At 50.6% G+C, this 24,647-nt stretch overlaps 1 protein-coding gene across 1 annotated transcript in view; it reads right to left on the bottom strand.

Moving 5' to 3' along the window:
• MAST1 (microtubule associated serine/threonine kinase 1) overlaps positions 1 to 24,647 on the bottom strand; it is a 696,806-nt gene that overhangs the window by 314,584 nt on the left and 357,575 nt on the right. Inside the window, exons 13-14 of the mRNA XM_069231862.1 lie at positions 12,308 to 12,516; positions 67 to 205 (exon numbers count right to left, since the gene is read on the bottom strand). Coding sequence (XP_069087963.1) covers positions 67 to 205; positions 12,308 to 12,516 — 348 coding nt within the window. The remainder of the gene's footprint in view (positions 1 to 66; positions 206 to 12,307; positions 12,517 to 24,647) is intronic.

Genomic DNA, 24,647 nt, shown 5'->3' with positions numbered 1-24,647 from the left:
TAAATAACCCTCCAGACACACTAAAGACATGCCCTCTGGGAAACAGTATAGAAACTCAATGTGTACTTGTCTGGCTTTAAGTCCCGATGCACGATGCCATAATTGTGTAAGTACTCCAAGGCCAGGACAGTCTCAGCAAAATAGAGTTGCGTCAGATCCACAGGCAGAGCTCCAATATTTTTCAGTAGAGTGGCACAGTCCCCACCTGAGGGAGAAAAGCAAATTAAAAGTAGGTTAGTTTCCCTTTTCTCTGGAGTCCCCCTCCCTCCTTTATTTGCTACACCCTAAGTTCATTCTACCCTCTGTGTCTTTGCAGTGGTAATTTACCTGCCCCATTTAACTTCACAAATCAAGTACTACAACATTATATATGCTTACCTCTTGTTACCATGGGCTGCAGTGATTGTCTGTGCCCAATGGTGTGCTATTTCTCTACTCCATCAAAGTGGACTACAGATGTAATTTGTCTGAATCTTGCAAGCTTGCAAGAGGTGACTAAGGGCCTGATCCTGAAATGGATGATAATTGGAATTCGTCCAATTTCCTAAGGAGCTGCTAAATCTGAAAAGGATAGGATGCTGGAAATTTCCTCCATTATTGCCATGTTATTGTGGCGGACATTCCATCAGGGTATCCCGAATTAAGAACTTTCTTTAGAAACGGGAGAACTTTCCAATGACTGTCAAGATACACAGAACAAGTACCTGTGAAAATACTGGATCTCTATAATCGTAACTTGTTTCCAAGAATGCTGTGTTTTTGGTAGTTTGGAGGGAGGTATCACACAAGTTCAACAGTAGAGCTCCTAGAGAAACTCAATAAGGCCGGCAATTTGGGTGCCTGCAATGATGAATGACATCTTGCCTTGCAGCTTGGACTGCACATATGAGGCATCCCATTTACTATGAAAGGGAGCATATCCTCGACATGGGTGCTTTACAGCTGATTATTCCAGTCCAGAGGCCCTTTGTAGAAGTTTTGGATGATTCTCCAGCGCTTTCATTATTTGTTCCTGTACCTTCCTGCACTCCTGTGTTTCCTTCCTGTGTCCTTCTCCAGTCCTTCCAACAAAGGTAGTTTCCTTCTCCTCATTGTCTGGTTCAGTCAGCATCCTCCTCCATCACAAAACTTACCAGGCACCAGCAACCATCTTCACCAAGATATTAATCACTCTCCAGAATCCATCTCCGTCAGTCTCCACAGCTCTCAGATCAGATCTAGCCTCATTCTCTTACGGACTCAGATATGCATGAGTTCAATCTGAGTACCTCTTTGCCCAGCAGTGAAGGTTGTAGCTTTACTTCTGTGTCAATCTGTGACATTTGCACCCAACTTATAATTGGCATGAATAAGCTGCCCTTAATAGTGTATTACATTAGACAGTCAAACTTCCAATCTGCAGGTACATGGATGGGTGCATCTTTTTCGTGGTAAGATGGTGTGTATCTTACGTACTCCTGAATAGGATGTACTTGGATGTAAACATATGTCAGAGCCAGGCTTCCTATTTGGCATCTGAAAATATATACAGGGAGCAGATAGGCCCCTTTATGGCCTTATCTGCCCAGGTCACATGGTAAGACAAACCATTTACCCCCCACACACACATAATGTTTGTGGGCATCAACACAAATCAAAACCATGCAAAAAGACTGACCAACCACCAAGTCCTGAGAATTCCAAATATGTGATCTACAGTGCAAGAAAAAACGTGAATATAATTACATAATTTTTCTCGGCAGTGTCTCATGAATGCCACATTTTATTTGTAAGTGAACTTTTGGTAGGGATGCCCCTATGTATGCAGGGACAGTGTTCTGTTCTTTAGGGGATTGGGATGTTAAACATAGTTTACACCGTTTTTGAGTAAAATGTATCCTACAGGTATGTGGGAACTCATAACCACCACTAACTTAATTGTTAAATGTCAGATGTTTAGTGTTTAGAGGAAGGTGATGGGTCAGGTCCCATTATTTGGAGGACTAAACATAAGGGCAGTTCAGGTGCAAAAATAATCCAAGGTTCCAAACATGTCAATTTTCTATGTTGTGTGCCACTATTCCACCAAAATGGTCTAAGGGCACTTTCATTAAGAAAGCAACATGAGTAAGATACACATTTACAGTAAAAAAGAGATTTGGTTGATCAGCAGTCAGGTATTCAGTATTTTAATCCCAGTAATAAATCTTGTTCCAAAACTAAGTGCCAAGAAGAGAGTGTTTCCCACCTGCAGACAATCGCGGACAGCAGATTTTGGGACAATGACATAGCTTGTGATGGGAATAAAACAAGTTACTTACCCATACACTGTGGTTCTTCAGTATTGATATCTTTCATATAGTCACATGCTTGAATGTTCCCCATCTTCAGATTTCTAGCTCAAGTTTATAAAAAGGGAATAAGAGGTATAAAATCGGTGAGCCTTAACAGGAGGGAGGGATGGTTGCATGCATATTTATGAAAGATATCAGTACTGGAGAATCACAATGTACAGGTAAGTAACTTGTTTTTTTCGCCAGTATTGTATCTTGCATAGACTCACATGCTTGAATCAGATTAGCGAGTAGAATCAAAGGAAGATTGGAGATGGGTGAGGCAAACCACCAGAACACCGAACTCAGTGTTGTAAGGAGCCAAGCTGACAAATTGAGAGATTGAACATGTGGGTGTACCACCTGTCCCATATTCATCAACAGTAGATTCTCTGCAGTATGGAACTGTTTGTGCGGTGTAGGAAAGTACCCCCTTTCTTGGCATGGTTAACCCCATTTTCTGCATGTCGTCAGTGTGTTTGACTGTGTTCACTGGGATCCTGCTAACAAGGACCACAGTAATTATGCTCTCGCTCTTCTAACTTGGTAACTTGTACCATTTTCACCCCACATTTGGCATACTGGCCTATGTAAATCCCTAGTATATGTTACACATGCACCCAGGGCATTGCGGTATCAGGGGATCCCCATGGGCTGCAGCATGTATTATGCCACCCATGGGGAGCTCATGCACAGTGTTCTTTCTGCAGGCCTGCCATTGCAGCCTGCGTGAAAGGCATGCACCCTTTTTCACTACAGGTCACTGCTCCAGGTCACTGTATGTCGCTCCTATGGCAGGCCCTCCTAGCCCAGAGGGCAGGATGCAAGTACCTGTGTGTGAGGACACCCCTGCATTAGGAGAGGTGTCCCCACATACTCCAGTGCCATTTTCATGGCCTTCGTGAGTATGGAGACGCTCTTTTATGCATGTACTGGACATAGGTCACTACCTTCGAACGTAGGCATGTTTGGTATCAAACATGTCAGCACATACTCCAATACTGTTGCCAGTATTGGAAGTATGATTCCATGCACTCTGGGGGCTCCTTAGAGGACCCCCAGCATTGCTCCTACCAGTCTTCAAGGGTTTTCCAGGCAGCCCAAGCTGCCTCCACCTCTCAGACTGGTTTCTGCCCTCCTGCTGCTTGAACAACTCATGTTCAGGAAGGCAGAACAAAGGATTTCCTTTGGGAGGGGGGTAACACCCTCTCCCTTTGGAACTAGGTGTTACATGGCTTGGGTGGGGTAGTCTTCCCAAGCCACATGTATGCTTTGAAGGGCACATTTGGTGACCTCCGTGCATAAACCAGTCTGCACCGATTTAGGGACCTCCAGTCCCTGCTCTTGCATGAAACTGGACGAATGGAAAGGGGAGTGACCACTCCCCTGTCCATCACCACCACAATGGTGGTGCTCAGAGCTCCTCCAGAGGTTTCCTGGGTACTGTCATCTTGAATCCAAGGTTGGCAGGAGCCTCTGGGAGCATCTGAGTGGCCAGGCAGGTGATATCAGAGCCCCCTCCTAATAGGTGGTCATCTGGATAGGTGACCAATCCCCCTTTCAGGGTTATTTAGGGTCTCTCACTTGAATGGGTCCTCCGATTCAGCTTGCAAGATTCCAGCAGGACTCCTCTGCAATCTTACTTCGACTTTTAGCCACTGAAACAACAACTTGACCCTCCAGGAGCCAACAATCTGCATCCACGACGAAGACTCTTCTTGTAACATTGTTTCCACAGCTTCTTCTAGCTTCTGCAACATTTATTTGGCTGTGCATCCTCTGAGGGCAGCAAGTCTTCAGCCTGCATGAGAAGGAAGAAGGAATCTCTATTGGAGTGAAGGAGTCACTCCCCTGCAACAGCAGGCACCTTCCGCAACAACAACCGGCTACGGGGATCTCCTCTCCTGAGCTGCAAGGATCTTGCATCACGGGTGGTGGTCCAGAGTAGCCCCCTTGGACCTGTCTGCCAGCTGTCCAACTTTGGTGGAGGTAAGCCCTTGCCTTCCCACAAAGGACAGTACCCCAGTTCACTGCATCTCTTGCAGCTGCCAAGGCTTGTTTGCATCTCCTCCAAAGGATCTTTAGGCTGCGTGTAGGTCCGACCCCAGCACTTCTTCCTGCAACGCACAGCCCTCTGCGCGGTTCTCCTGTGGCGTGGGACCGTTCTTTAGTTGTGCTGAGTGGGCTCTTCTGCGACTCCTGTGTCCCCATCCTAGTGGGACTCCTGTGGGTGCTGCCTTTAATTCTGTGGGCTCTTTGTGTCATTGAGGGTCCCCTCTGACTCACCCTCCTGGGTTGAGTCTTCCTGGGCCTTGCTGGTCCCCGTCAGCTCCACTTTTCGCCAACCGCAACATTTGCCTTTACCAAGGTTTGTTGGTGGAATTCCTACACCAACACCCAACTGCAATTCTTCTTCCGGTGTGGGATGTCATCTGCATCGCTCAGGAACTCTTCATCGACTCCAGGGCTGCAGTGCTGACCTTCTTCACATCACCGTCATCCAACCCCTGCATCAACAGCCGGGTGGGTAGTGGCTCCTGCTCCTTCCGGACTCTTCTGCGACTGGGTCCCCTTCTTCCACAGGTCTTTCCCTTCAGGAATTCACCACTGGTTTCTTTCAGCCTTATGTGGGTGTTGCATTTTCTTCTTTTCCTTCCTTTTGGGTGGTTTGGGGAAAATCCACTAACTTACTCCTTTTGTCCTGGTCGCTAGGGTCATTGTGGTACTTACCTTTGGGGTTTCCTAGTACCGTCAGCTTCCCTCTACACATTCCAATTACCTAGGTGGGGGTCCTGCGTTCGCATGATATTTTATTAGTATTTGGTTTGAGCTTCCCCTAGGGTCGCTATTGTCTAACTGCATTTCCACTGTTTTCTATCACTTTCTATGCCTATTTCTGGTAACTACTGTGAATATTTGGTGTGTTACTTACCTCCTTTGGATGGTTGCCTCTCTAGTACTTTTTGGTATGGTGTCGCTAAAATAAAGAACCCTTATTTTTGTAACACTGACGGAGGCATTATGAACACGGCGGGAAACCCAGACGTGTTCATGCTGGCTGTCTTATCACAGACCGCCAGCCCCCTTGAGACCCCGTCGGCCGAATAATATACATTCTGCTGGGCCGGCAGGCGGAAACAATGTTTCTGCCCGCCGGCCCAGCAGAATGCAGAGCCCGGACATTGCCAATGGCTCCACATGGAGCCGTCATAAATGCCGCTGTGCGGCGGGTGCAGCAGCACCTGTCGCGCAGATCACTGCCCGTAAATCGGGCAGTGACCTGCGCGATGGGGCAGTGCACGGGGGCCCCACACCACCCCTTCTGCCAGCCTTTCCTTGGCGGGGGAACCGGCCAGGGAAAGGCTGGAGGAACAAGGGTTGTTTATCCGGAGGGCAGCGCTGCTTGCAGCACTGCCCTGTCGGATAAAGTAATCCGCCATCGCCAGGCTGCCTGTCGGCGGTAGCATGGTGGTGGAGGAGGGCATCCTGTGGCAGCCCACCATTATTCGAAATATGGCGGTTCAGACGGTCATGCCGGTGGCGGTATTTTCCGCCACCCCCGGCATGGCGGTCTGAACCGCCATGTTCGTAATGAGGGCCTGAGTGTTTTCTTTCATGTGTGTGAGTGCTGTGTGACTACAGTGGTATTGCATGCGCTTTGCATGTCTCCTAGGTAAGTCTTGACTGCTCATCCACAGCTAACTATAGAGAGCCTGGCTTCTAGACACTGACTACAGTACACTAAAAGGGGATATCTGGACCTGGTATAATGTGTAAGTACCTTAGGTACCCACCACACACCAGGCAAGCTTCCTACATGAGGGCCCTTGAATAAGTGAAGAAGCTCGGTAACCAATACTGTCTTGTCCCTGCTGGGGCTATGAGTATGAGACGGCAAGGCTCTCCCTTCATCTTGCAAATGAGTGGAAATGGAGGGAACACATACATGAACATCCCTGTCCATGTGAAGTGGAATGTGTTTCCCAAAGACCCTGGCTGAGGTTATCTCCTGACAAACAAGTTGCTCTTCTTGTTGTGTCGAGTGGTGAAAAGATCTAGGTTCAGAGAACCCCAGTGCTGAGAAATCTTTTGTAAATGCTGTTGGTTGAGCTCCCACTCATGACATTGGCTGTTTGTTCTGCTGAGAGGATCAACCCAATCGTTCTGCACTCCCAGAATGTGCTCTATATTTAGAGAAATGTTGTTTGTCAATGACCATTCCTAAATAAGTTGGCTTGGGTTGAAAGCATCTGTAATCGTGTGCCTCCTTGTTTTGGGAGATAAAACATGGTTGTCGTGTTTGAGACCCTCACCAACACCAATGGGTTGCAGAGTCTGGAAAGAAATGCTTGAAGACTTGAAGACCCAGGAACACTGATTTGAGCTCTAGGAGGTTTATGTGTAACAGGGGTTCTTGACTGGACCATTTTCCGTGGACCTCCAAGCCCTATAAATGAGCATCCCATTCTTCTAGGGAGGCATCCGTCATCATTTTCACTTGTGGTATCATGGGAACAAACGAAAGACCGTGGGAGATATTTTTCATGACTGTCCACCAGGACATTGCCAACTCCATCTCTGGAGTGATAGCAGTGTTGTCCTCGAAGAAGTCTTGACTCTTGATCCATTGAGCATCTAGTTGCTCTTGTAAAGGCCGCATGCAGAGGTGAAAGTTCGGGATCAGTGCGATACAAGGCAACATCATCGCCAACATGGACTTGTACTTTCTGACAGTAAACTTTATTGCCGAAATAGACTCCAGGATTGCTTTTAGACGTAGAATCCCTTCTTGTGTGGGAAAGGCCTATGACACCATTGTCTCCAGAATCACCCCAAGAACACTGCCAATCTGAATGGATTGAGAGAAGATTTTTCCATGCTGAGCTTGAGACCCAGAGATTGGAAGAGTCGTAGGCAGACTTGAGTTGACTGTTTTGCTGAATGAAATGTGGAGCCCTTAATTAACCAGCCGTCCAGGTACAGGAGCAACTTGTGTCCTGTACGTCTAAGAAAAGCTGCCACTGGTGCCACGCACTTGGGAAAGACTTTGGGGGCTGACTTTAACCTAAGGGGGAGCATTTTAAACTGATAATGGCATCCTGTCACTACGACTCTCAGAATTTCCTATGCTTTGGATGGATAGGGATGTGGAAACATGCGTCCAATAGATCCAGGGAGGTCATGTAGTCTTCAGTCGGAGATTCATCACCTGCCTCCACTTTCCTGACCTCTTTCTGATAAGAAAGAGATTGAAATAGAATCCCAGGTTGTGTTGGCTTGGTGGTGCTTCCTGTACTGCATTTTTAGTCAGAAGCAATCAAATCTCCTCCGTGAGAATTGAAAAATGGCAGTGGGAGAATTTGCACAGAGGGAGATTGGAAGGCTTTTGAACAAATTCCAGGGTGTGACCATGCTGGACTACGTCTGACACTCATTTGTTAGAAGAGTTGAGCTTCCAGTTGAAGAATTTTGACAGAGGATTGCCCAATTGAAGTGGGACTGAGGTAGCAGGTGCCTTTATCACATTATTACCTCCTGGAACTGTCCTTCGTCTATCCTCCAGCTGAAGAACGTCGATGCACTGGTTTTCTGGAGGAGGCATCTGCTGTTGTTGACCTGTATGATTGTTGTGCCAAATAAGGGGCACAAACCCCCTGATACTGCGATGGAGCTTGTGACACAAATTGGCCTCTTCCTCTGACATGAAACGACTGGAATCTTCTCTGCTGCATCAATGCACAGTGAGTTTGCAGTCTCTGCATCCGCTTTTATGGACTACAATGACTTGTACACGTGTTTGGCAAATAGGTTCACTCCATCAAATGGCATATAGAGTATCTTGAATTGAACCACTGGATGAAAATATGTCACTTTTAGCCATTCATGGTGACACAATACTGCCATGCCTGCCATCTTGCTGAATGCTGCAGATGGAATGTCCATTGCCATGTCGACAACCTCTGACGAAGCCTTATCACCTTTTATTAGGATGTCATGAGCCTCTTTTTTCTTGTCCTTGGAAGATACTCCAATAATGATGACAAGTCAGACCACATCTGACGGTCGTATCTCCTACTAGATGTTGACGCCATGGTGGAGAATCACTTGCCTATGTTGTCCAGTCTATGGTGCCTCCTTATCAGGGGGAGCTGTGCAAGGCAATGATGGGTACTTTGCTTGCCGTTGCGCGGCCTGCATTATGACAGCATCTGGTATTGGCTGATCAAGCAGGCACGTAGGGGACAAATCTGAAGCCTTATACTTTCTGTCCAGCTTCGAGACAACTGCTGGAATAGACGCTGGGGGTCTTCATTAGCTTCAACCCCTCCTGCCAAATAAAATCCAAAAGCGGGATGGATTGAGTGGTTCGTTTGGCCTCTGCTTTATAGTCATATAGGAAGCATTCATCTGCTTCACTGGAAGGTCAAAGCATTTTCAGGCCCTTTCCAAAATGTTGTGAAAACCACCAATATCTGCCGGCGGGTGATCCACTAGAGGAGAAGTGGGTGGGGCTGACAATGGGGCCACATAATCATCCCATTCAGGATGATCTCCTGAATGAAACTGTATTTTGCCCTGTTCTGCTTGCTGGTCACTGTCAGCAATGGTGTCTCCACTAGCAATCGCTGGTAAAAGAGGACTATATCTTTTGTTGTCTGGAGGAAGGACTCTTAGGAGTCAATGCAGCCACTTGTGTATCTTTTCTGAGAGGTGACTGTTGCGCATCAGGAAACCTTTTACAACAATCATTATGCACAAGCCAGTGACCAATGATACAGGGATCGCAAAAAAAGGATCCTGCCCTTGATGATGGTCATCCTCTGGCTCCACATAAAGATAATGGCCCTCATTACAACCCTGGGGGTTGGCGGAGAAGTGGCGGTCTTACTGCCAACAGGCTGGCAGTAAAAAAGTTGGAATTATGACCATGGCGGTTACCGCCATAGTCATCCGCCACTTCTCTGAACTGACCGCCTGGGCGGAGACCAACGCTGGGCTGGAGACTTCGGTCTCCAGCCCGGCGGCCGTCACAAGACCACCGGCGGTATCATGACCCGGCTGACCGCCATGGATTTCACGGGGTTGGGCACCGCCATGAAATCCATGGCGGTAAGCACTATCAGTGCCAGGGAATCCCTTCCCTGGCACTGATAGTGTCTCCCCCACCCCACCCCGAGTCCTTCCCCAACACTACCCACCCCCCTGCCGCCCCCCAAAGGTGGCAGGACCCCCCTCCACACCCCTACCCCCGACATCATTACACAGACACACACACCCGACACGCATGCAGACACCACCAACACACATACCCCCACACACACGAACAAACATGCCAACCGACACACACACAGTCATACACGCACACCCACATTCAGGCATACACGCACACATCCATACAGACATACATACAGGCAGACACGCACACATTTCCAAACACACTACACCCCCTGCATGCATAAACGCACTCACACACCCCCTCTTCATACTCACATGCACACCCCCATGCAGGCACACAACACACAACATCCCCCACCTCCCTCCCCTACCAGACGATCAACTTACCTGGTTCGTTGATCCTCCGGGAGGGGACGGGATCCATGGGGGCTGCTCCGACGCCAGCACCCCGTCAACAGAACACCGCCACGCCGAATCACGTAACGTGATTTGGTGGGCGGTGTTCTGTTGACGGGACGGTGGAGGTGGAGCAGCCTCCACTTCCCCGCCGACTGCCAGTATGGCTGCTGCGCTCTCCATCTGGAAAAGAACGGAGGGCTGCCAGCAGTCATAATTCACCGAGCGGAAAACCGCCAGCACTGGCGGTCTTCAGCATAGCGGTCCCTCAGCGGTCTTGTGAAAAGACCGCAGAGGTTGAAATGTCCCCCAATGGTCGTAAAATGTTTCATATTCCTCACTGGTTGACAGGCCCTGTCTGAGAAAGAAAGGTCACTCTCCAAATATGTAGGCGGATCTTGCTCTGCCCCTTTATATTCAGAATCCTGGAACTTCATATTGAGGTAAGAAGAGCTGTGAGCAGGGCCAAATATACTTCATCTCATGAATCCTGCATTTCCAACTGGTTGTTCTGGTGGCAAAGGAGATATTTGGAATAAGTCCTGTGATAAAGATGAGGATATGCCCTTAGCAGAAATAAACAATGCTCTTTTGAGACCATCAACGGGAGTGCCGATGGTGCCATCGACTAGGTCGTCGATGACATAGCCCCGGATGCAATCATCGTCGATGGAAGAACTTCAGGTAACATGGCTGCTGCTGATGTTGTCGATGGTGATATACGTGACGTTGGAGATGGTGTGGCCTACGTCGATGATGCCATCGCCATAGGGCCTCATTAAGATGTAACCGCTGTGCGCCCGCACTCCCGCTGTGCCCATTTTGACATCCCCGCTGGGCTGCAACATGGGAGCCGGCTCCTAATGGAACCGGCGGTGTTGCGGCTCTGCAACAGGTGCAGCTGCACTCGTCGCGCTTTTCACTGTCTGGTTGGCAGACAGTGAAAAGCAGTGTGGGGCTGTGCCTGGGGGCCCCTGCACTGCCCATAGCAAGTGCATGGGCAGTACAGGGGCTCGAGGGGCCCCGCGTATCCCCTTCTCGCCAGCCTTTCCATGGCAGTCTCTACCGCCATGGACAGGCTGGCGGGAAGGGGACTCGTAATCCCCTGGGCAGCGCTGGAGGATTAATACCGCCGGGACAGCCATGGCAGTAAACCGCTGGCACGTCGTAATAGGCAAGATTGCACTGCCAGCCTGTTGCCGGTGCAATTGCCAAAACATCCCTGTCAGTCTTTGACCGCCAGGGTTGTAATGAGGCCCATTGTCTTTGTCGACGACACGGAAGTGGTGGTTGTTTTCCTGGTCGTCGACGATGTCACAGCTGTCACAAGTCTGGATGGTATTATCTGAGATGTTGTAGCGGTCGTCGACGTGGTAACCTTCATTGAAGGGTGAACATTTCTTCATCAACGGTTCCTTGAATGGAATAGAAGGAGCAGATGAAGTTGAGGCTATATGTTTTCTGTGAGAGGGCAAATGACCAGCCAGCTCCTTACCTCTTGACCTCTCAACACTGGTCTCTCTGGAGTGAGATCTTGCCTTTTTTGCACATGTGGCACGAGAGGGGGAAGTCTAATCTTTTCTTTTCCTTGAGGAGGAAATGACCCTTCTCTTCAAACTCCTGGTCTCAGTTGGAGTGTGCTTTTTTCTTCTGCAACCACAGGAGCAGTATGATCTCATGGTCCTTGAGTGTTTTTGTGAAAAATGTGCGACAGTATTTGTACTCCTTCAACTTGTGTGGAGGGTATAGGCAGAATAGGAATTCCTTGTTGGGAATCTTCTGATCAATGTCTAGATTTCCCACAGGACCTGTGGGGCCTGAAAAGCCTTGCTTGGGAATCCTTAGACATGCTGAAAGAAGCCCTGCACACTCCTGAATGTACCTCAGGTGTTTCCTGTCGACTTGGTCAAATTTGTTTAACTGTCAGGTGAAAAACTGAGGTGAGAAACACTGTGACTAAATAGATCTCAGGGAGACTTCCTAACATACAATATGCAGAAAGAAATATGGGGTATGGAGGCTCTGCAGAGGATGAGTGCATCAGGGTCTCTGCTCTGACTGGTTGAGGTGTGGATGCTTTAAAACAATATGAAATGGCTACCGATTTCTATTGTCTTCAATGGGAATTAAGGCCAATGCTTTAACACTGCTAATATTACTATTACCATGAGACTCCAATCATGATGACGAGGAAGACTCAAGCATGTGAACTGATGAAAGATACAATTCTTGAGAACCTTCAGTGTCCACAGCAGATCAGGAAGATACCAGTGCCTGAAAGAATTTCCGTGAGAAAACGTCAGATGAACCTAGATAGGACATAGCTAAGGTCACTAAGAGGGTGGTAAAATGCATACTGCCAGTGCCTTACTTGCTTCTGCACACCCCTATCATGTGTGTCCCCCCCGAAGATCTAGACATACCTTCTACATACTCCATAACCATGCAAAGGTGACGCTTTGTCTCAAAGGAGCAGAACATGCTGACAACAAAAGGGTTCTCTGCGAAGGTGAGGATATCACGCTCTACAAAGGCTTGTTGGATCTGGTTCCGCAGGATGAGGTTCTGCTTGTTGATCTTCTTCATAGCAAAGCGTTGGCGGGTCTCTTTGTGCCTCACCAGGTACACTGCCCTGCAAGAGGAAGCAGAAGGAGGAGATCAGTGAGGAGGAAGATCAGAGAACCCTTGTGCCACTACAGATAATTGTCCTCCTGGAGGAATTCTGAGATTCTCCAGCCAGTGTAATTTTTTTATAGTAAGGATTTGCTGGATCTGCCACATACTCTATTGTAAGCTGTAGAATAAAAGAAGAAGTTCCTAACCTCTAATTATAGATCTCCAGCACTGATATCTTTAATAGATTCAGATATATGAATTATTCCCAGTTGTCAGGGTGGGAATCCTTGGTAGTTTAAAAGAGCAATATTATTAAACAAGCATTTGGAATGCAATAGTCTCGTGTTTGCTCAAGTTAGAGCTCACAGCGTTGTAAATTACTGACTGGACTTTTATTGCCACACATACTGAAAATAACGAGAGGAAGAGAGCGAGAGCGAGCTGGCCCTGGAAGAGCGCCCCTCTGATGTTGGTTTATGTTTACAGAGGGAGCTCGTGGGGAGGAGGGACTGAACACACACCCACAGTGCAAGGCAAATAGGCCAATACTGAAAGAAAAAGTCCCCTTCAGAAGAGATAAACAGGACATAGCGTAATTACACAGTACTTTGTGCTGCTCCCAAAGTGAAAAAAGGCAGGACAAAGATGCAGAACTGACCACTAGCAAGCAAGGATTTTTGAAGGACTCTGCAACTAACAAATCAAAACGCTGGAACTCACTCTATTGTATACTTTAGTATACAGCAGGCCGAACGCTAACGTTCAACCTAAAAAGCAATAGTACCAAGAACAATGTTTATTTAGTAGTGCATTCACATCAATGAAAATCACCCAAACCTTAACCAATCAGATGAATGCACCAGCACTCTCACTCTGCATTAGCCCCCCACAGCTCAGATTTTCAGAGCATACAAGGGAAAGGGAATAACTAGTGAGCCTCGACTAGGGAGGAGAGTGGGTCACTTGTGAACCTATGATAGACACCAACTTGGAATAACTAGTTGCATGTATATTTCTATTTCTTCTCTAGCATTATACCTTCCATAGATCTGCATGCTTGAAATACTAGCCATACTTCAACATAGGGAAGCAAGCTCACCTTATCTGAGGCAGCGCAGAAAGATAAATTACTTACCTGTAATCCTAGTTCTCTTCTAAGGGAATCCTCATCAAAGTCATATGCACTGAATAGTCCAGTGCGGGGACCCTGGAACACATACTAAATACAATGTATATATATATGTATAGCACTTCATTAATGTACATAGTACCTTTAAACACATACACATATATTTACATACGTATGCAGCCCACAACAGCAGCTACAAATGCCTAAAGTGTATTGAATTTTCATTCAGACAATCATCTCACAGTATAAAAGATTTCTGTAATGCAGAAAACACACGATAAAAAGTAAAATCCTACTGTTAGGATCCTGGAGCACTGAGCTCTGCAGTTTTTTTTACATTTTTGTCAAGGAATTCCTTTTCAAAACATTATGTTTGCAATAATTCTCCAGTTTTTAGTGTCTATTGTGCATTAGACAGTTTTTATGACTGAAAAATATAACTTTTCTGTCAAATTATTCCTTCACTATTTGTGAATGGCCCTTCTTGTGGTAAAAAGAATGCGCATACTGACCCACATTTAGTCTGAATTATTTGTCTACCTGATTCTCATCTCCCAATGACATGTTATCACTGCCAGAAACTGTCCAGAAGAACTTTAAAAGACAGGGAGAATAGCAGGCAGCATGGCTTGCAAGAGAGAGGAAAGACAGGGGGGTCTTTACAACATTGGCAGTAAAAGCAGCTTACCGCCGTGCAGAAGACCGCCAACACACCGCAGCGGAATTCCGCCACAGCTATTATGACCCACATCTTGGAATCCGCCGAAATACAGACACCCACACAACTCCGCCACACCAAAGGTCAGTGATAACTGGCAAAAACAAATCCTCCACCGTCACGACAACAGAAACACGCCCATGCTATCACGACCCACGAATCCACGCGGCAGTCTTTCAACCGCGGTATTCCATTGGCGGTACACACCGCTGCGCTCAAAATACACACACATCTCCAAAACACCGCCACATTGGACAATTCCAAATACACACACGTGATACACATACAAACACCACTCCCACACACCCAACACAATATAAAACACACACCCACATCACCCACAAACCCCTACCACCAAAAATTCTGAAAGAAGGCCAGAGAGAGACTACAGCAATAGACAACCCCACCACACAGAGGCACACAACGCCATCACCCACAGAACTTCCACGCACCTCACACAACACACCGCCACACATCACCACAGTCATCAACAGGCAGACCACCCCACACATCACCTACACCACCCCATGTCATGCCAAAGACACCCCAGGTTTTCCGAGGAGGAGCTTAGGGTCATGGTGGAGGAAATCCTACGGGTACAGCCACAGCTATTTGGAGCACAGGTGCAGCACACCTCCATAGCCAGAAAGAGGGAGCTATGGCGAAGAATCGTCGACAGGGTCAATGCTGTGGGACAGCATTCATGAAATCGGGAGGACATCCGGAAGAGGTGGAACGACCTACGGGGGAAGGTGTGTTCAGTGGTCTCCAGGCACAACATCGCGATTCAGCGGACTGGCGGCGGACCCCCACCTCCTCCCCCACAACTAACAACTTTGGAGGAGCAGGTCTTGACCATCATGTATCCTGAGGGCCTCGGAGGAGTCGGTGGAGGAATGGACACTGGTAAGTCAAATCTTAACTATCATATCCCCCACCCTACCTGCATGCCATCACACACACACCCACCCTCACCCCCTCCCCTATGACTCCAACTCCTCACTAATGTACTCACAACACAAAACACACATCCCAACACCAAGCCCTGCATGACACAACTAAGCATGGACACCCATCACTAAAGCATGCTCACAGCACATACCCATAACAACCCCCCAACCATCATCATACAAGCCCCCACACAGGAATGCTTGCACTGGGGTACACGCACACCCACCCATTGCACAACATGACACACACACATGCAATAATTATGCTTTTCCACCCCTGCAGGACCACTACGTAACGTCACCACACAGGAGGGTCCAGACATCTCCACTCCACCCACAGAAGAGGCCCAGAGTGACGACAGCAGCTCTGGCCAACTGGATCCAGATGACCAGCCAGGACCATCGTGGGCCTCGGGACAGTCGGTTCCCCTCGCACAGGCACAGCCCAACACTGACCTTCCACCCTCTGGTAACACCAGCACTGCACCCACCCAGCGGGCCCATACCTCCGTCCCCAGGATACGTCAATCAGCGGTGTGCCCACCACTACAGGGAACCCAGGGTAACCCACCACCCCAACAACAGTAGGGACCTGGGGGCAGTGGTAGTGGGTACACGGTCCAGGGGACGGAGGCACAGGAACACAGGGGAACTGGGAGGGCTGCCGTGCGACAGGGGGCGGACAGGCCAAGGGAACCCACTCTCCATGAGGCCCTCTCCTCCATCATGGGAGCATACCACCACTCCCAGGAGACGATGGCGACGGTCCTGGCCAAGTTTCAGGAGACCCAGCGGATGCAGGAGGAACAGTATTTGGGCTTCAGGGAGGAGCTCAGAATCATCAGCTCCGCCCTGGGCACCATCGTAGTGGTGCTGAAGGACATACAAAAGACCGTGAGGGACACTGTGGCACTCCAAGGGGCCCCTGACACTAGCCTGGACGATGAACTGCCCACCACCTCCGCCGGCGCTAGTGGACAGGAAGCCCCGCCACAGGACCACCACACCAGAACCATACCCCCTGCAGACGGAGAACCACCCCGCAAGCGGGCCCTGAGATCCAGGAACAGGACAGAGCAAGATGGCAAGACCCCGCCAGTAAATGAGACCACCCTGATTGTCCTCCCACTGTCTCACTTTGTTACCCTGTCCAGATATGAACTGCCCCAGCTCCACTTCCTATGCCCATATGGGCAGTGCACCTGTGAGACTAATAGACTGGACTCTGCCATGGACATTCCTCCACCATCACCAATCACCATTTTGCCTCCCCCTCCAATAATTAGCACTTCAATAAACACCCTTGAACCACAAAACAATCTGGAATCAGTCTGTGTTTTTGAAAATGTGTATTAGCAATGACAGTGACAAAATGCGTTTTCAAATGTAATGCCAATATACCTATGTCACACATCACAAGTCCATGAAGGATGCAAGCAGATGACACACGTTGGTAACCACACCTGTGAAACCGTAATGGAAATGTACAATTCAGTTACCAAATACTGCTACTAATTGACAGACAGGATAGAGGTAGAAGTGTGAAAGTGAATGTAATAGTAAACAAAAAAATGTTCTCACCTGTGTGTCACTGGAAATATTGCAGTATGACTGACTCCCTGTTCTCTATGCCTTCTTCCTCAGCTTCCTCCTCATCACTGTCCACAGGCTCCACAGGCTCCACAGCTGCCACAACACCGTCATCTGGACCATCCTCCTGCAGAAAAGGCACCTGGCGTCGCAAAGCAAGATTGTGAAGCATAGAGCAGGCGATGATGATCTGGCACACCTTCCTTGGTGAGTAGAATAGGGAACCACCTGTCATATGGAGGCACCTGAACCTGGCCTTCAGGAGGCCGAAGGTGCATTCGATCACCCTCCTAGTCCGCCCATGGGCATCATTGTAGCGTTCCTCTGCCCTGGTCCTGGGATTCCTCACTGGGGTCAATAGCCATGACAGGTTGGGGTAACCAGAGTCTCCTAATAGCCACACACGGTGCCTCTGGAGTTGACCCATCACATAAGGGATGCTGCTGTTCCGCAGGATATAGACGTCATGCACTGACCCAGGGAACATGGCATTCACCTGGGAGATGTACTGGTCTGCCAAACATACCATCTGTACATTCATCGAATGATAACTCTTATGGTTCCTGTACACCTGTTCACTCCTGCGTGGGGGGACCAGAGCTACATGGGTGCCATCAATAGCACCTATGATGTTGGGGATATGTCCCAGGGCATAGAATTCACCTTTAACTGTAGCCAAATCATCCACCTGAGGGAAAACGATGTAGCTCCTTACGTGTTTCAGCAGGGCAGACAACACTCTGGAGAACACGTTGGAAAGCATAGGCTGTGACATCCCTGATGCCATGGCCGCTGTTGTTTGAAATGACCCACTTGCAAGGAAGCACTGATAGCACCTGCACTTCAGGGGGTATTACTGTTGGATGGCGGATTGGTGAGATCAGGTCTGGCTCCAACTGGGTACACAGTTCCTGGATTGTGGCACGGTCAAACCTGTAGGTGATGATCAAATGTCGCTCCTCCATTGTTAACAGGTCCACCAGCGGTCGGTACACGGAGGATTCCGCCATCTCCTCAAATGTCCCAGCTGACGGTGTCTAAGAAAGACACAGCGACCACAGAGTCAACAAATTCCCAGGTATGTACCCACAGCGACACACAACACGACACCAAATACAAAACTCTTCCTGTATGTGTGTTGAGTGTAGGCCTAGGTATGTGTGACGCAGTAGTAGATGAAGCCATGTGGACCCCTGAAATGGCGGCTGCCTGACCTCTAAACTGGGACAATGGGATGTGAGGTATCTGTGCTGGCGTTGTACACCGTTGCGGTAGGCGGTCGTAGACCGCGCGCAATGCTGCATGGGTTAACATTGGACCCTATGGGTCCCAGGAGCCAATGATGAAGTGCGCCGCGGACGTGACCGCCATTTTCTATCTGTTCAATCACTCGATACCTGATCTTCGACAGGAGAGGACCTACACTGCAAGTGCTGCTGTGACCTCGGTCTGGAAGAGACTACGGCTGCTGCGTCTGGGGAAAGGGCCCCTGCCTTCACTGCTCAGGAGTTGGAGAAGCTAGTCGACAGGGTCATCCCCCAGTACACGCTACTCTACGGTCCTCCAGACCAACAGGTAAGTACACAGGGAGCACGTTGTATGGGCTATGCTGGGTGGAGAGGGCTGGATGTCAGTAGCAAGGGTGCAGAGTTCAGCGACCATGAAGGACTGTAAACGCATGTGCCACATGGCAAGGGTAGGGATGGGGGCCACTCACTTGGACGGTGCTGTTGTTAATGACTTCTCTTCTTCCCCTGTACATGTCATGTAGGTCATCGCCCACCAGAAGAAGGACATTTGGCGTGCCATCGCCAAGGACATCCGGTCCCTGGGGGTCCACCAGAGACGGGGCACCCACTGCCGTAAAAGATGGGAGGACATTCGCCGCTGGAGCAAGAAGACGGCGGAGGCTCAGCTGGGGATGGCCTCCCAACGTGGGAGGGGTGCCCGTCGCACCATGACCCCCCCTGATGTTACGGATCCTGGCGGTGGCCTACCCTGAGTTGGATGGGCGCATGAGGGCATCACAGCAGACACAAGGAGGTGAGTACACTCTCATTCTGCTGGCTTTGCGCGCAGTGGAGGGGTCTGGGTGGGGGAGGAGGGCTGTGGGTTTCCCTAGGCCAGGGCGAGTTACGTAGGCTAGGCCCCTCTGGAATGCAAGCCATGTGGCACTCCACCCCACCTCTGTAGAGTGCCAAGTACAGGTATACATGCCCCTGTGTCATCTATGTGTGCAGATGTCCACCATAGCCATGTAGGCCAAATCCCAGGAATTGCATCTGTAGAGGCCAAGAGCACGGCGTAGTGCAGGGGGCTGCTGTGTCTGTATTGTCCGCCAACGGTAGCGGTAAGCCATGCACTCAACCTGTCTTTCTTCTGTCGCCCCCCCCCCCTTTTTGTGCTCTCCCTGTTCTTTTGTGCATCAGCATCATCAGGCGGAGGTACAGTGGCACCGGAGCATGAGGGAGCTGCATCCCACATGGCCATGGAGGGCCACACCACAGACTCTGAATACACCAGTGGGACGGAGGGTGAGGGGAGCTTCACGTCGGTCACCGGATCACCAAACAGCAACACGGACTCGTCCACCAATGGGAGCTCCCTTGTGGTGGCGGCACCATCTGTGCCCCCCACTTCGACAGATACAGCCGCCACCCCCACTACCAGCACCGCCCTCCCAGCAGCCCGTCAGCCTTCGCTCCGTGCCCGCTCACCCAGGAGGGTGGGCATCACTTTCGCCCCAGGCACCTCAGGCCCTGCCCCAGCCACCCCTGCTGCCCTCAGTGAGGAGGCCATTGACCTCCTCAGGTCACTCACTGTTGGGCAGCCTACCATTGTGAATGCCATCCAGGATGTAGAAAGGGAGTTGCAACACACTAATGCATTCCTGGAGGGCATTCATTCTGGTCAGGCTGCCCTTCAGCGAACCCTGCAATCTCTGGACTCAGCAATGATGGCAGCCATTGTCCCTGTGTCTAGTCTCCCCCCTCCAACGTCCTCCACCCAGACCCAATCCCCTGTACCCCAGGCTATCCCAGGCATACCATCAGACAGGCATGCACACACCCCAACAAACAAAAGTCGCTCTGGCAAACATAGGCACCACACATCCCACAGGCACTCACACAAGCATCACCCACATACAGACACAGAAACATCCACTGCCTCCACTGTGTCCCCCTCCTCGTCGTCTCCCTCCTCCCTCCCAGTCTCGTCCACACTCTCACCTGCATGCACTACATCTACAGGCACCAGGACTCGCACCAGAACACCCAGCACCACACCCCGCTCACCTGCACTCACCACCCCCACTACCATTTACACGTCCCCTGTGTCCCCTCTCAGTGTGTCTGTGACGCCCCCTCCCAAAGTACATAAACGCAGGCACCCACACACCCAACATCCATCCACCTCACGACAGCCTCCAGTACCTGCACCTGCACCCAAATCACCTAAAGTTGCACCTCCTACAACCACCTCCTCTTCCTCCACTCCCAGACCCCCTCCAGCTACCCAACCCAGTGTTCGTCAGAAACTCTTCCTCAGCGACGTTGACCTCTTTCCCACCACCCCCACCCCTCCAATTCATAGGTCCCGAAGTAGCACCTCAGCCAAAAAAAGTCCGGTACCAATGGTGCGTGTTAAAGGTGTGTGGAGTGCACCGGCCACCAGGGCAGCCAGTGTGACATGGAGCCAAAGCACTGCCAGTCCACCCCCTGTAAAGCACCTTAAGTTGGAAAGTGGCCGACGGGAGAGGGTGAAGACTCCTGCTATCAAAACAGCTCACAAGGGTCCCGGGGGAAGTGCCGAGTCAGCTGTGACTCCTCCCAAGGTGGTGAAGGGCCAGAAGAAGTCTCCAAAGTCTGGGAAGAGCAGCACGGCGGAGAAGGCCGCCATCGCCCCGCCGGCCGGGACACCACCGCCACCAGTATCGCCACTGGTCAGAACACCACCGCCAGAGTCAGTGCCCTGGAGGGCACCAGTATCGTCACTGGTCAGGAGACCACAGCCAGAGTCAGTGCCCTGGAGGGCACCAGTATCGTCACAGGTCCGGAGACCACCACCAGCGTCAGTGGCCTGGAGGGCCCAGGCAGCCACAGCCCCGCTGGGCACTGAGGGACCGTAATGCCACACACCGCTGCACAGGTCAGAGACAGCAAAAGCAAGCACCGCTGAACAGGGCAAAGACCGCCATGGTGAAGACCGCTGAACAGGGCAAAGCACCGCTGAACAGGAAAAAGACCGCCATGGTGTAGACCGCTGAACAGGGCAAAGCACAGCTGAACAGGGCAAAGACCGCCATGGTGAAGACCGCTGAACAGGCCAAAGACCGCCATGTCAAAGCACCGCTGAACAGGGCACAGCACCGCCAGATCAAGCATCGTTAGCCCATGTGCTGCTGGGACAGTGACGGAACTGGGACCGTCACGGGGAGCGTGATACACTCTGGGCACCAGTCCCCCTCCAGAACCAGTGGAGACCAGCATCCACTCTATCTGTCCTTCACAGGATGAAGCACTCTGGGCACCAGTCCCCCTCCAGAACCAGTGGAGACCTGCATCCACTTGAGAGACTGTGGCTTGGCACTCCCCAGGATGGTCCAGTGGGCAACCCACCCACTGTAGAGACTTGGGAGACTGTGGCTTTGCACTCCCCAGGATGGTCCAGTGGGCAACCCACCCACTGTAGAGACTTGAGAGACTGCGGCTTTGCACTCCCCAGGATGGTCCAGGGGGCAACCCACCCACTGTAGAGACTTGCGAGACTGTGGCTTTGCACTCCCCAGGATGGAACAGTGGGCAACCCACCCACTGTAGAGACTTGAGAGACTGTGGCTTTGCACTCCCCAGGATACATCAATGGGCATGGAGCCCCGTGGTGCTGTAATCCGGCTGAGGTGCCCCCCCTTCCCTTCCCCCTGAGGTGCCTGTAGTATTTCTATCTGATGCCCCTGCAGTGTTCTCTCCGTTTGTGGACAGGTATCTAGTGTGGGCCTCGCCCATGCATTTTGGGCCCAGTGGTCCACGGACATTGACATGTGCATACCTACACTACTAATCGTGACGTACATATTTGGAAATTGTATATATATCTGTATATAGTAGGTTACTGTATTTTGGTACATTACAATGTTTGAACTGATTTCCTTTTGTCTTTGCATTTTTCCGGGGGGGTTGTGGGTTGTTACTGTGCTGTTTCGAAATGCATTGCTGTGTGTGTTGTAGTGGGTGAGGGTCAGGTTGGGGGTGGGGGTGTTGCGTGTGTGTCCCCCTGACTTTTGCCTCCCCCCTCCCCTATGTCGTAGGTGCAGGACTCACCGTTGTCTTCGGCGCCTAAGTTGCTGGTGATCGTAGAGGAGTAGGAAGACAAGCGCAGGGAGTATTTGTAGTTCGGGCTCCATGGTGGCCTCCTTCCTCGTGGAGTGTGTTAAGGTGAGCGTTTTCCCATTGCAGAAGCTGTTTCCGCCGTGTTTTTATCCACGGTGTATCCGCCCCAGAAAAGGTGGCGGATTGGCAGGTTGTGATACTGTGGGCGGTACATTGTCTTCCGCCTGTCTGCTGGTGGTGACCGCTGCACTGCTTGTCTGTACCGCCGTGGCGGTCGGAGTGTTAAAGTGGCTGTCTATGTTGGCGGTTTCCGCCACAGTCATAATTCCCTTTTTTTGTCCGCCAGCCTGTTTGCGGTATTACCGCCGCTTTAACACCGTCCGCCAGGGATGTAATGACCCCCAGGATCTTCAAGATGTCTTGATGAGTCTCAATCCTCCTACAAAGAGCCCTCCTCTCATAATAAATAAACACACAGAGAAAGATCTCATGAGGTATATAAAAAAACGCCATCCCCCTTCATCATCAACAAGTAGGGGCTTGAAATCGGGAAAAAGTCCTGTGTGTTCGCTGTCGAAGTTGCCTTTCAGAGTGATCTCAGGCAGACATCAAGATTTAGGCCGCCATTACAACTCTGACAGTAAATGTCGCTTACCGCCGTGCACAAGACCGCCAACATACCGCTGCGCCTGTGGAATTCTGCTACAGCTATTACGACCCACAGCACAGAATCCGCCATAATACAGACACCCACACAAGTCCGCCACACCAAAGGTCAGTGATAAACTGGCGATAACAAAACTGACACCGTCACGCAAACAGGAATAAGCCCACACTATCACGACCCACTAATCCACGCAGCAGTCTTTCAACCAAGGTATTCCATTGGCGGTACACACCGCCGCGCTCAAAATACACACACATTTACAGAACACAACCACATTGGACAATTCGAAATACACACACCTGATACACATACACCCACCACACCCAAACACTCAATCCAATATAAAACACACACCCACATCACCCACAAACCCTTACTACCAGAATTCTGATACTACGCCCGAGAGAGACTCCACCATCAACAACACCAGACACCTCACACATCACCCACACCACATCATGGCACCTCAACGACACCCCAGGTTCTCTGAGGAGGAGCTCAGGGTCATGGTGGAGGAAATCGTCCGGGTAGAGCCAGAGCTATTCGGATCACAGGTGCAGCACACCTCAATTGCAGGGAAGATGGAGCTATGGCGCAGAATCGTCGACAGGGTCAACGCAGTGGAACAGCATCCAAGAACTAGGAATGACATTAGGAAGAGGTGGAACGACCAACGGGGGAAGGTGCGTTCCGTGGTCTCCAGACACCAGATTGATGTATAGAGGACTGGCGGTGGACCCCCACCTCCTCCCCCACAACTAACAACATGGGAGGAGCAGGTCTTGGCAATACTGCATCCTGAGGGCCTCGCAGGAGTAGCAGGAGGACTCGACTCAGGTAAGTCAAAGCTTCACTATTATATCCCCCACCCTACCTGCATGCCATCACATACTCCCACCCTCACCCTCATCCCTATCACTCCAACACCCCACATATGCCCCACTATCACAACCCACCCATCCCAACATCAAGCCCTGCAAGCAACACCAAAGCATGGACACCCATCACCAAAACATGTCCACTACAGATACCCACACAGACCCCAACCCAAATATCACACAAGGACCAAGACTAGAATGCAAGCACTGGAGTACAGGGTCACTCACCCATTGCACACAATGGCACACACAGATGCAATAATCATGCCTTTACACCCCTGCAGGACCCCAACCCAACGTCACCGGACAGGAGGTACCAGACATGTCCAGTCCCCCCACAGAAGAGACCCACAATGATGACAGCAGCTCTGCACAACTGGATCAAGATGACCAGCCCGGCCCATCAGGGACCTCAGGACAGTTGGTTCCCCTGCCACGGTCACAAGCCACCACAGACCCTCCCCCCACAGGAAACACCAGCACAGCACCCACCCAGTGGGCCCATCCCTCTGTCCCCAAGACACGTCAATCAGCAGTGTGTCCACCACTACAGGGAACCCAGGCAAACCCACTAACCCAAGACAATCAGGGACCTGGGGGCAGTGGCAGTGGGCACACGGTTCAGGGGACAGAGGCTCAGGAAAACAGGGAAACTGGGAGGAATGCTGGGCGACAGGGGGAGGACAGGTCCAGGGAACCCACTCTCCACAAGGCCCTCTCCAACATCATGGGAGCTTACCATCAGTCCCAGGAGACGATGGCAACGGTACTGCCCAAGTTTCAGGAGACCCAGCGGCTGCAGGGGAAACACTACCTTGGAATCAGGGAGGACCTGAAGTCCATTAACAACACCCTGGTCACCATTGTAGGGGTGCTGCAAGACCT

The sequence above is a fragment of the Pleurodeles waltl genome, chromosome 4_2 (genome assembly GCF_031143425.1).
Source record: "Pleurodeles waltl isolate 20211129_DDA chromosome 4_2, aPleWal1.hap1.20221129, whole genome shotgun sequence".
NCBI lineage: Eukaryota > Metazoa > Chordata > Amphibia > Caudata > Salamandridae > Pleurodeles > Pleurodeles waltl.
This window is presented reverse-complemented; position numbering and strand designations above follow the sequence as displayed.